This window comes from Cucurbita maxima, unplaced genomic scaffold, assembly GCF_002738345.1.
Source record: "Cucurbita maxima cultivar Rimu unplaced genomic scaffold, Cmax_1.0 Cma_Scf00027, whole genome shotgun sequence".
NCBI classification, from domain to species: domain Eukaryota; kingdom Viridiplantae; phylum Streptophyta; class Magnoliopsida; order Cucurbitales; family Cucurbitaceae; genus Cucurbita; species Cucurbita maxima.
This window is the reverse complement of record NW_019272043.1, coordinates 1,680,792-1,696,952: the sequence shown is the minus strand read 5'-3', so window position 1 is coordinate 1,696,952 and position 16,161 is coordinate 1,680,792. Positions and strand designations below refer to the sequence as shown.

Sequence of the window (16,161 nt, the reverse complement as noted above, 5' to 3'; positions counted from 1 at the left end):
AAGAGGGGAAAAAAAAAAAAAAAAAAAAAAAGATATGCAAGTGAGATTAGGTTGCAGCCATGTCAAATTCACGTTATACTGTAATGGGATTAAGATTAGACATAACAACGTCGAAACCACATGACCTTGTTATATACTAAAACTCAGGACTATATTGTTTCTCCAATGTAAGTACAGGATCAAACGTATTCTTTTAACCTAAATTATTCTTCTTTTTTATGTGAAGTTTAAATATGAGAAGAGTGAGCGGTATACCAATGGCACATGGCTCCTAATCATCCTTCTCAAACTTTTAAAGCAGCTTTGTGAACCATGGTCTCCTTATGTATTTGGTGACAACTCTTTTCAACAAGATCAAGCAGCTTCTCCAAGTTTGTTGCCCATGAATTTAGAATGTCATTGCTGTCCTTCGATGTCTGGAAGCTGACAATGCCCATTGGCCTGTCGATCTTCGCCACTAAAGCCTTGGACACAACCATTTCAGAAAGATGCTTCTCTGCTTCCTGGATGAAGAAAAGACACGGTATTAACAAAACAGATCGAGAGAGAGAGAGAGAGACCTAGAAGAAAGGAAAATTTAGCAAGTTTGTAACATATCTACAAACCTTGAGGTTGAGGCACAGCAGCTCAGCAAGTCTCTTCAATGTAATCCTTGAGTAATACTTCGACACGACAAGAATATTCTAAAAATAAAAAAATATGTTCAGTTACAATGACCACATGTTCAGTACACGGCTAAACAAAGTAAAGAGATACAACAAAGGGAACATACATGCTCGATTATCCTTTGTTTAAGATCTTCTGCAGCTTTCTCAACCAAAGAGCCTCCTAACAAGTTCTTTTCATTATCGAACTCATCCTTGTAATCATTCCATAGAGCTGTCCATTGGATGACCTCCATAGTAACTAGCTGTTTCAACAACAATCTAGCAGTACAACAACAATACGAAATAACTAACCGATGCTAAATAGTATCCATCTGAAATTTCAATTCACTAGACATGAAATTTAAACAATGAACTCAAATAGTTCAATGTTCATACATCCTTGTAAATGAGAAAATGCTCTAAAAAGTGAATGACATACCTGAAATTTGGGATCTCTGAAAGATTCTTGTCTTCCAAGATGGAATTAAGAAGGCTCGACTGCATAGGTTCATGTGGTGATAGAACTAGGTACCAACAGATTTTCCTCAGAACCTACAGTGATACAATTAGACAAGCGCAACATAAACTGGGACAACATGAAGGGGGAAAGAGCTTTACTGGTATCCACTGAGCTGAGTTTTCCTTAACAGATGGAATATCATATATTGATTTGTAGCAGCGACAAATTTCAAGGTAATCCTGGTGATGCGAATAATACCTACAGAGGATGATGAACAGACCTGTGAAATATTTCATTGCAAAAGAAAAATATGCAAAGCCTTCGTCATAAATGTAATGTCTGTCGCTCATACTCGTTCTCAAAAAAGGAAATCATGCATACTAGTCTTTGAACTCCTTATGTGGGCTTGTTTTTTGTATGCCCTTGTACATTCTTTAATTTTTCTCCATGAAAGCGCAATTTCTTATCGAAGATTCAAAAATATTCATGCATACTAGTCTTGAACTCCTTATGTGGGCTTGTTTTTTGTATGCCTTGTACATTCTTTAATTTTTTTCGATGAAATCTTGATTTCTTACCAAAGACAATGGAAGAAAATGAATGCTTATACATCAAGCAGAAAATGCTTCTCATTCATCTAGTAAGAAACTATCATCTCTTCCTGGTTCTAGGCAGCCAAGAAAAACGCCATTGTTTTGCACAAGATTTCAAACAAGTGAAAATTTAAGATAACTACCAAGTTTTTTTTATTCATTTATTTTTATGGAAATTTGAGTTTCACTGAGAAATTTTGGAAGAAAACAGATGGGTATGCATAAAGATAACAAAAAAAGGATCCAAACAATAATTTGAACTAACTATACAAAACCAAGCTTCAATTTAGAAGAATAAGACCTAATTACAAAATTCCTTAGAGAATCACACCCAAAAAGTGTATCAAGCCTGGCAAGAAAACAACATCTTCTCTAGACTTTTCAACCTCTCTAAATATCTTAATACTCTAAAGCTACAAGCCTTCAGACAAATATAAGAAAAATATGAATTTTATTAGTAATTGATTGCTTATGGTCCCTAACAAATAATCATCATCTTAATCATTCTCATGAATATAAACTTTGATTTGAAGGCTCATCAACTTATTCTCAGATCAAAGAGATTTAAGTTTTCACCCTTTTTCCTAGGGAAGAAATCAATCAGTTTGTCTGAGGTGTAAGCTGGATCATCTACCTTTTAACTATCTCAGACTTCCTCTTAGTGGTTATTCCAAGGGTTCAGCTTTTTTCAACCAAGGGTGGATAGAACTTTAAGGAAATTAGATTGTTGGAAACATTTCAATCTTTCTCGAGGTGGAAGGCTTACTCGTTGAAATTGGTGCTTCCTAGTATTCACTATATTATTATTCTTTGTTCCTAATTCCATCTCAAGTAAGCTTGATTTTTGAGAGAATGTGGTAAATCCACTCATTAGGCTCAGCGGAACTAAGTCTCTAGATCCCAATTGGATGGGGGACTTAACCTTGGGGTTGTGATGAACAGAAATGAAGCTTTTAGCAAAATGGGAGTGGAGATTTATGGTGGAACCCCATGATTTTTGGAGGGTGGTTGTGAGCATTCATGGTTGTTCCTCTTTTGATTGGCACACAGCTGGCAAGCACGATATGAGTCCTAGAAGTCCCTGGATAAAAATCATGAAGATTTGGCAGCTAGCAGGCTCTTTTGCTACATTCAAATTGGGAATGGGAAATTGAATATAATTCTGGAATGATAATTGGGCTTGTGGCTCTCCTTTGAAGGAGATTTTTCCGCTGCTTTTCACCATTTCTTCTTGCCCAAATGATCTTGCTACTCCGTGACTCTGTACATCCTCCTACCACCCTCCCCAAGCTACACCTCAATACAACAGTGTTCTAAGGTTGCCCAATAATTAAGGTTTGCTCATGAGTCCTGAGGTTATCTTCAAAATTTATAAACAAAACATCACATAGTTGCTTATAGTTGAAGGGTCGCAATTAGGGACAGGACATTGCAAGTATTACATGCACAAACATATAGCAAATTCAAAGAAGGAATACTCTCATAGCATCGACTCTCCTGAGATCCACGACAAGTTTATAAGAGCTATGAAAAATTTTTAGAAGAAGCTACCATTTACCTGATCATCAATTCATAGTAAATACGCTTCAACTCCATTAACGATGGAATATCAGCTGGAGCCTCCTCAACAATATTATCACCTTCTTTAGGTTTCTTCTTCTCTTTTGTAGGATCGGCATCAAAGACTCTTGGACTGATTTTCCTTGATAGGATCTGAGCACGAACATAATCCTGACGGTCTAAACACAGACGAACCTGCAATTAAGATTCAAAAATACAATCTTGTTTTGTCACAAAAATTTGCATCAACATTCAACAAAAAGATTTCTAGAAACAGATGAGTGCAAGAATAACCTATAACCAGTTAAAAAAGACCATACTTGTTCGAGAATGAATGCAATTTTCTCAGTTTTAGCCATGGCACCAAAAGTCTCCACCTGTGATCTTAATTATCAGAAACATGTAAATGGGAAGATTGAAACGTAAACATTCTGATTGTCGCCAAAGTATATAACACATACAGCAATTTCTTGCATCAAATCTGCAGCTTCAGCAATAAGTCCCTGCTCCTCCTTAATTTTTGCTAATTTTTTTATTAACCGAGCTCTCTCAATTTCTACATATATCTGCAAACCAATAGGTTGAAATATAAAAATACTAAGCTCGGTACGGTTGAATGAAAAATATTTTCCTCATCAAGAAAAAATTTAAGGTAAGACAAAAGTTACCTTTCCTGCAGAAACATTGTTAAGCGTCTTGATAAGCTCTATTTTGGTCTCGATATCTGGTGTTTCATCAATGTACTGCATTGCTTGTTGCACCATTGCAGTCACAGCCTACATGAAAATTAAACACAGTGTAGGAAGTTCAAATTTAAAGAATCAATAGTACCTGACTGAGAGGCCCCTTTGATGTGAATTTCACTACACTACTTAACTAATTCCTTAGAACGATGCTTGGATGAAAATAATCAAGTTAAATGTACAGTGAACAAACAACATGAAATGCAGAATAGTTCATATAGGAAAGTAAGCTGAAGACGATTGAAGCTGAGACGCAAAGAGTAAAAAGGAAACATGGCTGCTCTAATGCGAAATGGTTGAAAGTGGAAAGCAAAGAAACACCAATTCTTATCTGCAAACCTGTTTGAGTTGTCCACGGCGTTTGGATAAGAGAACAATCTGGTCATTAAGAGTCCTCCATGCTTTCGCTTCAAAGCAAAGCTGTAATATGTCAGTGGCGGCCTTCTTGGTGCCGGCCACATCTCCGGCAAGGCGCATCTGCTTCTCGACATTGAGCAGCTGCTCGATGGAGGCCTCTAAGTTACGTTCACCTTCCTGAAATTCCACAAGATCCAGCATTGAATGCGTATCATAATCGGAAGTGATGACACAACAGAAGAATCAAAGACTCAGATCTGAAAATGAATTTAAATCTGCAACTACGAAAGTGTACCATTTCTTCAACTGGATTTGGAGATGAACCCAATTGATTTTGAGGTTTAAACCCTACAAGAAACAGATTAGAGAGAACTGCGAATCACAGAGCAAGCCCTCGAACTGCAAAGTTAAACCCTAATCGAAGAAAGACAGATTCGGATGTGTTTCGTTCCCCAACAAAACTTGCCCATCAAGAATTCCTCGAGGGTATTGCAACTGCACCTTTTTTATGTCCTCAAATTACCATTATACCCCTGAAATGATCATGTTTCAATAATACTTTAATTTTTTTTAAAAAAAAGAATTTATGATCTCTTTTAAAACATTTCAAAATTACTTTTATTATTAAACTTAGAATGAAAAATGCAACTTTCACAATTATTTTAAAATTTTAAATAAAAATTTTGCTCACAACCGAACCACAGGAGAAATAGGACCCGAAATCATTCTTATAAGTATGCATTCGTACAAACATATGAGGATAAGTAATTCATGTTCGATATGTACACACAACATGCATGAAGTCGTGCATAAAAATAATGATTCAAAATAGGATGATGCATACAATACTTCTATATACATAATCATAACACATTTTAATTCCTAGAACCTTGAGAATCATACACATGGTCATATTATTATGATCACGAGAATTACACGTGTGAAAGCACGATATATCAAATAAAACATACATGTCATATCAATATAATAATATATAGTAAACCGTCAAAATGATGTGTTATTCGTGGAACATACAATTTCATCTAACTAGTCCCGTAGACATTCCAACAGTGAGTCCACTTATAGTTTTTAGGTGCATCTAGTACTCCTAAACTTATCTTGATCCAATTTTACCTACAATATTTGTCACGATCCGAATTTCAAATTATTCGAAGTAAAAAAATAATTGAGCGTAGATGCCAAATTTTGACCCAACTCTAGACATAAAAAATCCAAAATGAAAGGATTGAGGTTTTTCATCGCGTTGGAAACTGATTTAATTTTATTAAAAATTAAAATAAAGTAATTAATATAAGAATAAAAACTCTACCTTTGTAGATTAATCGTTCATATTTAAATTTATTCTAATATACATTTAATTAATTTAAATTTCATTCAAATTTGGAAAGTATATTTTGATCTAATATATACTAATTAAATATATTAAATTTTAATTTCAACTCTTCAAATTAACTATTTTTTTTTCTATTTAAGTTAAATATTAATCTTTAAATGAAATATATTTTTTTCTCCAAATGCATTTAATAAATATATTAAATATTAATTTAAAATTTTCCTTTAAACTAAATTAAACAGGTGAGTGTTAATATGAGCTAGGAAGAGTACTGTGTAAACTTACCGATTATAAGCTTCAATGATACAATGATAATTAATTAAAATTTTCAATTAATTAATTTTCATTCATTAACTATAGATCACTCCACTTTAAACTTTACACTCTTATGTACTTTAGGATAAGTTATATTCATTTATATAATCATTATAAGCAAGTTCATCATTCATGAGTTATTCATAATGACAGTTGAGTCAAACGTCCATTTTATCCTTGATTACATCTTTCATTTTAAGTATCACTGATTCTCTAATGAACAATTTGTTTATAATCTAATCATAAATCAAGTCGATCATTCACGACATGTTCATAATTGCAGCTAGGTCAAAAATCTATATTACTCCTAATTACATTTTTCCCCTTAAGTATCACTAATTCTTGGTGATCTAATTATAAACTAAGTCCCCCTCAGGCGAATGAGAGGGTTGGGTCCTATTGTTATGTCCCAAAAATATTATTTAAAGGAATTACTCATCTACTTACCTAATGTGGAAAGAAGCAAAGTCCATTTTGTCAAATGTTCCCAGCTCCTTCTTTTACCAGTCCCAAAAACGGTAGATATTGAATCGGTTATGCAAATCAGAGGGCAAACCCTCTCAACAAGGTTCATAACTTGATCAAGATTAAGATGGGGTGATACATAATCATCGTGTGAAATATTAATCTTCTGAATTAATGAATTTATAAATAGAAATTAAATGTTTGTGGTGTAGGCTTATACAAACTTATTGTATAGGATACCTTCACTCACATGTCTCCACATGAACGGTTTATATCAAATCATTTGTAATAATTACAAAATGAATTGTATTAATAATATTACCAGGATAAGACACCCAACTTTATCAATCTACTATAGACCCTCTCAATTATTACTTGAACATGATACTCTTATATGTTAATCACTTGGGGTTCAAGATTACAATAATAATTTTGGATTTTTTTTTTTTTTATATAATAGACAATATTAAATTATAGATAAAATAATCAAAATTATTATTAAAAATTAAATACGAGATTTTAGGACATAAATTTCAATAATTAATGCTCTACACGTACATGCAGAAGTTGTGGAATTCTTACTCGAGCAAGTTCTTCTAGCATCCATTACTTTTGTAACCCTAAAAATGAAGGGAAACCATCCATGTAAGATCCAAAGGATCGAAAGACAGAAATTAAGAGGATTAAGCAAGGACAAGGGTTTTAAGTAAGTAATTTACATGTCCTAAAGAAGTAATTTTAAGGACTTAAAAGGACTTCAGAAAAAGATCAGAAAAGAAAACCCTATCACTTCCTGTGTCGTTGAATTACATGCCCGGGAATCTAAGATCAAATTTAGTTGGGTTAGCCTAACCCAAGACATTGTGTCGTTGAAGGGTGTCGGATGTCTGACGCTCAGAATGAGTCTCCTATCTCCAAGGATTACTTATTTTGAGGATCTTCTGACCAACTTCGAACTCTATTTGTGGTAGGGGCGTCTTTTTCCTTTTTCCTTTTTCTTTCTCCTTTTTCTTCTAGGTCTGTCCAAATGAGGTCAAGACCCCTAGCGTGCCATTTTGCCCCTTGTTGACTTTGATACGGATTTTATTTTATTTTCGGTAGGTCCCCTGAGCATTCCTAACGCTTTTGTCTTCTACCCGTTTGAAATTCACCCTCTAAATCTCTCAATAAAATTTCGGAAGCTTGAAAAATAAAGGGCTATTTCAAAAAAAAAAAACTACATATCTACTTGACCTAGGTGTTACAAATTTAAAAGTAAATAATTCATTAACAAATAAGTCGGATCGAGTTTCTAGGGTTCAATTCAAATCGAGATGAATTTTGTGTTCACAATTATTCAATTTAACCTAAAATAAAAACATAAAAAAATAAAAAAAAAAGACAAGATAAGATGTTGAAACACATGCACATGCATGAAACCCCATTGTTTCATGTTTTCTTCATATGTATATATTCCATTTCTGTATAACTCATGAAAAAACAAAAAAGAAAAACACAGACGTAAAATATATGATACAAATTAAAAATAAAATACAACTCGTTGACTTTGACTTTTATAAAAGTCAAATCTCAGTTGTGGATTGGAGGCTTCTTGGAAGCTGGAGTATAATCCATTGCCACCAAATCATCAGTGCTCATAAAAGGTTCTTCATCATCAACTTTTAGACTATGATCATCCTTCTTAATCTGAGCCAGTCCCAAACTTCTTGCTTCTACCAACAACAAATCAACGATTCGATTAAAAAATAAAACGATCCGATTCGAATTTTGTATAAAGAACTCAACATTTCTAGTATTAAAAAGAATGCTTCTTTGATTAAGTTTGTTTAGAAACCTTTAAATTTATTGTAATGAATTAATTAGATAGAGAAATATACCGTTCGAGAAGCAACGTAGAAGAACGAGGAGAACGAGGACGAGGACAAGGCATTTGCTTGGAGCCATTGGACGCTTACGAGTGTTTTGTTTTGGTGTGTTCGAAGGTATTGAAGTTAAGGAGTTGATTTTATAGAGAGGTGAGTTATGGTGTTGAGAGTGGATGTCAATGTTTTATGAGTGTCTTGTAATGAAAGTGATGGGGTTTTGTGGTTGGAGACATAGCCTTTTGTAATTGATATTGAAATTTGGTGTTTGAGCTAATGTGGAGTGTTTAAGAACAGCCAAATTTGGACATTTAATTTTGACCTATAAGTGTTTAGTATATGGATTTATTCAATGACCTAAGATCTTGCCGACATGAGATAATACTTAAATGATAGCCAAAAGCTTGGCCTACATGAACTAATAATAATAATAATTTGTGAAGCGGAAATATTGAGCTCCCATCCCGAGAGTTGAAAGTTTATAAACAAATAATAATCACCGATCGTTCGTAATTACAATTGAGTCGAAAGTTTATTGTACTCCCGTAATTATTTTTTTCATCCTAAGTACGTGAATAATTTGTTTATAATATAACTATAAATGAAGTTCATCTCGAGCTAGTGAGAGAGGTGATATTTATTATGGTCACACTCTAGTTTTTCCAACTCGAATTTCAAGGTATTGAAACTAGGATCAAGACTATAAAGACAAAAACAAAAATAAACAAAAAAATAAAAGGAAAATGAAACAAAATAAGAAAATATGGTAAGATTAAAATTAAATTAAGACAAATAACACAAAATTAAATAGAATTATAAGACAGGCTGACGCTTCGGAACGACTCCTTCTATAATCACACAGATCTTGAATGCTCCTCCAGTAGCCTGGGAACACTTGAAAAAAAGAAAGAAAAAAGAAGATGAGTGTACAAATATATTCAGTAAGCAACCTAATTGTAGGCTCTCATTGCATCCTTGACCTAGCATGAGACTATAGACTTTACTCTAGGCTTTAGCTATATTACTCTTACTGTGCACGGTCTTGGGTGCTACCTCAAAAAACTCTCTCTCTAATATGTTGGGACAATATGGTAACTACTAGTCTCGATTGGTCAGAAGCAATATAGCCACACCATATGATTGTCTCTCATGATTCTAATGCGCTCGGTCTATTGAACAGGATCTCTATGTTGTAAACTCATTCCTAAGTGGGGGGTGTGGGATAACATAGGTTGACCATGAAGTTGCCCGATACACGAGGGCTACACCTCCTAAACCTAAGTGACTTTACGGTCATGTGGGAGGGTTCATTAGCTAACTTTCATGGATGAGGTTTAGATTAGCAGACACCATATTGCTCCATCAAAACTTTATGATGTAGGGTTGAAAAACATGTACTAACCCATAAGGATAAGATTCAGATCAAAGAACTACTCAGAACTTCGAAGCATCCTAGATGCTCAAATAGCCATAGAAACTAGGTCGACTTTCCTAGAGCCTAGAGAAAAGCCCGTGGATACCTATTAGGTTAAAGATGCGATGAGGGCTTACAAGTAGGTTGTTACTGGCTATTTTAATATTCACCCCTTTTCACTTCTTTTGTCTAGTGTTTGTAGGCTATCAGTCGAGGTGGAGCAGCATTCGAGAGCTACACAATCACATAGAGGGTTGTTTCGAGGCGTCGGGTAATTGTATTCCCAACCCATTTTCAAGATATCAAGTCATGAACAAGTGATTCAACAAAGCACTTACTCTACGAATCAAAATCACAACTCCTTGAGGAAAAGCTTTCTTCAACGTCACAAATGATCAAAGTGATGAATAGATAGTGAGTTTGCAACCAAAGCAATGTCGGTCCGAACTTTCTTAACGGTGAATACTACCGACACTAAGCTCCAAATTTATAATTCAGGTGAGAAAATGTTTGACCCCATAATTTTTGGTCCTTTTTGTAAACTATAAAACATTTTTTGGATCCCAAACAAGGTGTGTGGGAAAGAAGGGAACAGCTTAGAGGCATACAAGATTTGTAGGCCAAACCCAAACACCCATTTCAAACACTTTTCATTCATCGTGGATTTTTATTTTTCCTTAAATATTGATCTTTTTCATTTTTTAAAAGCTAATTACTCGAGTATTTGTGGATATTCGACATTTTTTTAGATCCAATCTAATTATTTAGAGCCGGTTAATCTAGAAGTTCTTCTTAGATACAAGAAAACAACTCAGTTCCAAAGCCAAACATCGTAATTCTCGAACCGAGCAATTGAAAAGATTCTGAAGTATTCTTAGGTTTAGGTACTGTTCTTGATCAAGCTCTAATATGATCAGATTTATAAGTAAACATCTCTGGTAAATTAGTAACAACACCAAATCCTTATAGAGCCCAAACGTTCATTTCTGGCCAGTGGTCCTTAAATTTTTTTAATCTAAACAACTCTTATAAAACCCATAAATTTTTTAAATTGAGTTAATTCGGGTTATTAACGTCATTTATTTAAATTTTTATTTTTATTAAAAGTAAAATATTTATTTATTTTATTTTAAATTTACCACTCAATTTTAATTTATATTTTGAAATATTATCCACCCCTAGTTAAACATTATTTTAAAAAATTTCTCGAAAATAAACCATTAAAAAATAATTATGAAACCAATGGTTATAGAACATGTACTAATGAACAAAAACGTTATTTTATTTTGAAGCTCAACGACACGTGACATTGACGGGATTTGAATCTCGAATTTTTTCGGGTTTAAAAATGCAAGCATTTAAAATATATATATATATATATATAACTATAGGGGTGAATGATGTAAAGATTATATTTGTTGGATTTATTTTGGGCATTAAGGAAACGAGATCTTAATTAGGGCATTAAATGAAGACTGGGGGAAGGCAACACAAGTGGGGGCTACATCACCTTCACATAAGAGAGGGAATTAATAGAGAAATAAGTAAATAAAAGTGTATTAAAACTCATTTGACAAGCCAACCTAACTGGAAAGAATCACCAACGAAATTCCACATATCACGTGGGTGAGGTGGCAATGTTCAAATGAGTGGGCCCTCTTAGTCTATTTACCGTCGCAAGGCCCACCACACTCACACACGCGATCAACCATCTACAATCACTTCGAGAGCTAATTTTTACTATTTCAGAGGTATTCAAGGTTAGTAGGGCTACTATTTCGACAATTTAAATTATTTAGAGCTACGTTTAGATTATTTTATGCAAACTAGGTAAGCTAATTTTCATAATAAAATCCTGACGGTGAAACTCCTTATGTGGGATTAGATTTTAAGGTGCAGTTTTAAGCTAGTAGAGTGATTTTGGCTCAGGTCAACTAAGTAAGTAATTTGATTGTTGGAAAACTATGGTTTTGGTTTGATGACTGGTATGTTGTATGAATGATATGTACTATGTGGCCCCTGCACATGTCATATTTTGTGATGGTATAATGTTTGATGTGCGATACGTTATGTGACGATTTATGCTATGATATGAATTATATTATGATATGTTTGTGCTATGTTATGAAACTATGTTGTGAGCTTAACTAGTTTCCTTTCACGAGAAGTTTGGATGGTTCCTCCACCATGGGTTGTAAGTATTTGAAAAGCTGGTTAGTTTTCTGGTTTTCCAAATAAAAAATAGAGGCTAGATTACTTGGACACTAGTCAAAAGTGTGTTTATCCCTGAAATATATACAAAATCCAGCTATTGGTTGAGTCAGTACAACTCGTGCCTGAATTGGTGCTTTGGTCATTGAGTCTTGCTTCAACGCTAAAATCTGTAGAACATTAGTTACATAGGCTAATTGAGCATTGCTAGAGGTCAAAGCATCGACTGCTCCTCACATTATCTCATTGATAGTTGCTAGATGTTATTTCGATCTCATATGCTTCTTTGAATATTTTTGACAAAATAGTTCTCTCAAGATGTATGCTTTCGAAAACAAGGATTCTCTCAAGTACATGATTAAAAAAAATATATAATGTTTCATAGATTTCGTCTCAGTTTTAACATGGTCATTATGAGTGATTGTAAGGTCTTTTGACTCATTAATACCCATAACTTGTATAATTTTCATGAACTAGAACTTCGAAAAGGTTCTTAAACTAGTTTGCAATGGCGTTTATCTTGAACACAGTAGTTTGATAATGGTAAAAAAGGGGTAACAAAATAAACCTTTACGCCAACTTGATATTTCTATATAGTGAGCGTCATACCAAACTCTCATAGTATGAGTCTTGGATGAACAAAAATGATTCCCTTGGACACGCAACAACGCCATCATCTAACCTAACTTCATTTACATGGCTTCCACAACAACATCATCATCTGAAGAAAAATCTCTTGCCTTTACTTAGAAAAAAACGATCTAGCTAGTAGTTCCATTGTTTGAGTCAGGAAAAGCAATCATAAAACATCATGCCTTTAGTCTCTACTTTTCGGTCCGAGCAAAATTGGATACAGAAGGCCCACACACGTGCACACGGAATAAGCATTGAAACTACTTGTATACAAAGTTCAAAAAAGAAAATCAATTCTTGAGCTAATCATCATTCCAAACAAAAGTTTATTAGAAGCAAATGAAGTTATAATTCCATAGAATGACAACATAATCAATTATTAGTGCAAATGCAAAGCCGTGGGAGCATAAAAATGCATTCATGTTAGCTCCTTCAAACAAATAAAATTATGTCCTCCCTCATTCAACTAAGTTTTCATTAACAATACTAAGAAAAGAAGCTCAGCCACAATACTAAATTTTGGACTAGATTTTCAGAATCTTCCTGAACAGCTCCTTGGGTGCTGCAGATTAACAAGGTTATAAGAACATATAAACATATATTAGAAAACTAAATTCAATCATTTTGGCTACAACTTACCAGGCAACCCAGTAAACCTCTCGTATTGTTCATATGCCTGTCCAACAAACATCTCCACACCAGTAACGATCTTCGCCCCAGATTCTTCAGCTTCCTTCAACAGTCTCGTCATCACCGGCGTGTAAACAGCATCGAACACCAGTGAGTAATTTTTCAGAGCATGCTGCAAATCAAACAGATTGAACTATAATTGAAGCTAAAATTGTTCATCAATAAAATTTATAAAGTAACAATCATTTGTTGTGTGAGAACAATCTAAGCGCCTAACTCAATCACAAACGCACATCATTGGTAGCTACATACCTTAGGAATCGGCGTTTCATCGACTTTTGGTTGCATTCCTACAGACGTTGTGTTTGCGAGAATCATATTCGTCTCTGGATGGAAATTATCCAAATCAGCAAGAGTAACCGCATCGACTCCGATGGTTACCGCAAGTTCTTTTGCTCGTTCTATAATCACAATACAGGAAAATGTCAAAATTTGTAACAGTAGGTTAGATAAGTACTCAAAAGGATATGAAACGAACATGATTCTCGCGAAACGTGATAGCTCTAAACGAAACGTGATAGCTCTAAAACTACGAGCTACCGAGATGATGGTCAAGAAAGACCTCAGATTTTCAACAGAAGAAAGAAAATGATGTGAAAGATATAAGCTAACCATATGTACGATTGGCAATCACAACTTTAGCTCCTTTCTCTTTCGCACCGTACGCAAGCGCCTTGCCTGCTCCACCAGCACCAATCACAACAAATAGCTTGCCAGACAAGGGTGAGCCAGATTGAGGGCTACTACTGTGGGGATCTGCTAAGTTAAGAATAGATCAAAGATATGAACTATAAATGAAACTGGAAAAGATAGCGAAGCAGATCACACACACCTCGTAGTTTATCTTCAATAGCAGAAATAGCACCGACATAATCCGTGTTATAACCTTCGAATTTTCCATCGTCTCTTCTTACAATGCAATTAACAGCACCAATTGACTAATGTATCGAACAAAACGTACACTATAAGAAAATAGGCAGCCAGATTTTGATTTCAACAGCAACTCAATTACCTTAGCCACTGGATCAACCCAATCACAGAACTTTGCTGCAGCCTCTTTATGTGGAATTGTACAGCTGCATTTCAAATATATTTACTAGAATCATTGTTCTCCACTCTATTTTATAGAACAAGAAAAACCATTAGAATGCTCTTTATAAAGCAATGAACCTGAATCCAGCGAAGTCGAAGGACGAGTAAGTGTGGAGAAAGTTTACTATGTCATCCACCAAAAAATGTACATAAACACCATTGAAACCTATCGACTTGAATGTCTCGTTGAATAACATGGGTGATTTGCTGTGGGCCACTGGCTTTCCAATGATTCCAAAAATTTTTGTATCAGGACCTATCTGTCTGAAATTGTATAAATTTAAAAGGTCTTCAATTGTGGGTTGTCCAGGAGCAGAAACAATTCCGGCCTTGAGGGTAGCAAAAGTAAGATACCCACCATATTTTGCACAGAGTATCCGTGAAATCAAGCCTCTTTCTCCCATTACAAGCCCTATTACTGGAACCTGAATTCAAACAGGCTATAGTGAATATTGCCTTAATAACATACAAAAACTTACCCTGTGAATCAAAGCATGTGATGCTTACTTGTGAATGCACAATTATGTGAATAATGCGTGACACGTCGGTGATATCCAAGGCAGTCGTTGCAATCTTCACAATATCAGCTCCACTTTCTTGAATTCTTGCAACAAGCTTACTAAGATCATCTAAAGATGGAGTTTCTTGATAATTGTGAGAGGAAACGATAACTTTCAACTTTTCTGGCTTCTTTCCACGAATGGAGTCGTTGAACTTACGAGCAACCTACAATATGAGAGTGGATTACAAAACAAATATCAAAGGAGTGCCATTGCTGCATTAGACCAAACAAATATCAAAGATTTGAAAAAGTTCATTCCAGCAAGGAACATTTGGTTCTTTTTTCTTTTTTCTTTTTCTTTTCTTCCTGCTTTGAACTGTTCAAGCATTTGATGTTTCTAAGATCAAGATATTGCATGAACTATTTTCAACCTAGTTGCTCAATACAACAATTTATAGTCAGAGAAGACGCCTTGAACAACCATTCACCCATGAATATTTGTCAACTTGGGATCACACTGCTCAAGACTAGACATGGCGCACCCCTGTTTGACATAACCAATTCAAGGTATCCCTCAAGCTCAGCATACGATAGCATGTCTCTGCCTCCAAACATGCAATCCATTTTTATCCAGCAACGAGCTAAGAGCGAAAGGTCTCCAAGCACCTACTCGGGTCTAGACAGCTCTAAGATCACTTCCTTTCTACATTGCAATAATTGGTAGAGGTTTACAATATCCATGTTCCTTTATTAAAGCAACAAAATTAAACAAAAATCTTATTATGCATTGCCTATGCCGTATTTCCAATTGTTATTAAAATCCCTGTTACTAGATAATTAGTTAAATTTTACTGAAATGATACAAATCTTGTAGAACTAAGATCAATTTTGTCAGAGTTCTTTGAAGCAAATCAAGAATAAGTTAAAGAATGTAGGTTGCTCGATCTGCATAAACTACTTTTTCTGTATAAGAAACTTGCATATTAACAGCCGCTTAAACTTCTATCAGTTAGAACACAACCACAAGTTAGCCAAAGAACTATGAAACCCGTTGCGGTTGAATACAAAAATGCTATTTTAGCAGTAGGAAAGTAACCTGGAGTTCCACATCCACGTAATCAGCCCCCAACTCCATGGCTAATCGAAGTACCTCAAGCCGTTGATTTTCATCACCATCATATTGACCACCTTCCCACTTTGGTCTAAAAAAAAAAAAAAAAAAAAAAAAAAAAAAAAAAAAAAAAAAAAAAAAAAAAAAAAAAA

At 34.5% G+C, this 16,161-nt stretch overlaps 2 protein-coding genes across 3 annotated transcripts in view; both read right to left on the bottom strand.

Annotated features, from left to right (window-relative positions):
• Positions 1 to 4,880, bottom strand: part of LOC111499938 (26S proteasome non-ATPase regulatory subunit 12 homolog A-like) — a 5,866-nt gene extending 986 nt beyond the window's left edge. The window contains exons 1-11 of the mRNA XM_023151669.1: positions 4,656 to 4,880; positions 4,343 to 4,537; positions 3,929 to 4,036; positions 3,722 to 3,826; positions 3,581 to 3,637; positions 3,259 to 3,455; positions 1,266 to 1,365; positions 1,087 to 1,199; positions 773 to 926; positions 606 to 683; positions 256 to 503 (exon numbers count right to left, since the gene is read on the bottom strand). Of these exons, the coding sequence (XP_023007437.1) occupies positions 285 to 503; positions 606 to 683; positions 773 to 926; positions 1,087 to 1,199; positions 1,266 to 1,365; positions 3,259 to 3,455; positions 3,581 to 3,637; positions 3,722 to 3,826; positions 3,929 to 4,036; positions 4,343 to 4,537; positions 4,656 to 4,658 (1,329 nt within the window). The 5' untranslated portion in view covers positions 4,659 to 4,880 and the 3' untranslated portion in view covers positions 256 to 284. The remainder of the gene's footprint in view (positions 1 to 255; positions 504 to 605; positions 684 to 772; positions 927 to 1,086; positions 1,200 to 1,265; positions 1,366 to 3,258; positions 3,456 to 3,580; positions 3,638 to 3,721; positions 3,827 to 3,928; positions 4,037 to 4,342; positions 4,538 to 4,655) is intronic.
• Positions 4,881 to 12,922: 8,042 nt separating this feature from the next.
• The window catches only part of LOC111499937 (bifunctional 3-dehydroquinate dehydratase/shikimate dehydrogenase, chloroplastic-like), a 6,757-nt gene continuing 3,518 nt past the window's right edge, over positions 12,923 to 16,161 (bottom strand). For both annotated transcript variants that reach the window (XM_023151667.1, XM_023151668.1), the window contains exons 4-12: positions 15,995 to 16,100; positions 14,904 to 15,122; positions 14,475 to 14,821; positions 14,317 to 14,380; positions 14,137 to 14,242; positions 13,917 to 14,060; positions 13,557 to 13,705; positions 13,254 to 13,416; positions 12,923 to 13,176 (exon numbers count right to left, since the gene is read on the bottom strand). In XM_023151667.1, coding sequence (XP_023007435.1) covers positions 13,139 to 13,176; positions 13,254 to 13,416; positions 13,557 to 13,705; positions 13,917 to 14,060; positions 14,137 to 14,242; positions 14,317 to 14,380; positions 14,475 to 14,821; positions 14,904 to 15,122; positions 15,995 to 16,100 — 1,336 coding nt within the window. In that variant the 3' untranslated portion in view covers positions 12,923 to 13,138. The remainder of the gene's footprint in view (positions 13,177 to 13,253; positions 13,417 to 13,556; positions 13,706 to 13,916; positions 14,061 to 14,136; positions 14,243 to 14,316; positions 14,381 to 14,474; positions 14,822 to 14,903; positions 15,123 to 15,994; positions 16,101 to 16,161) is intronic.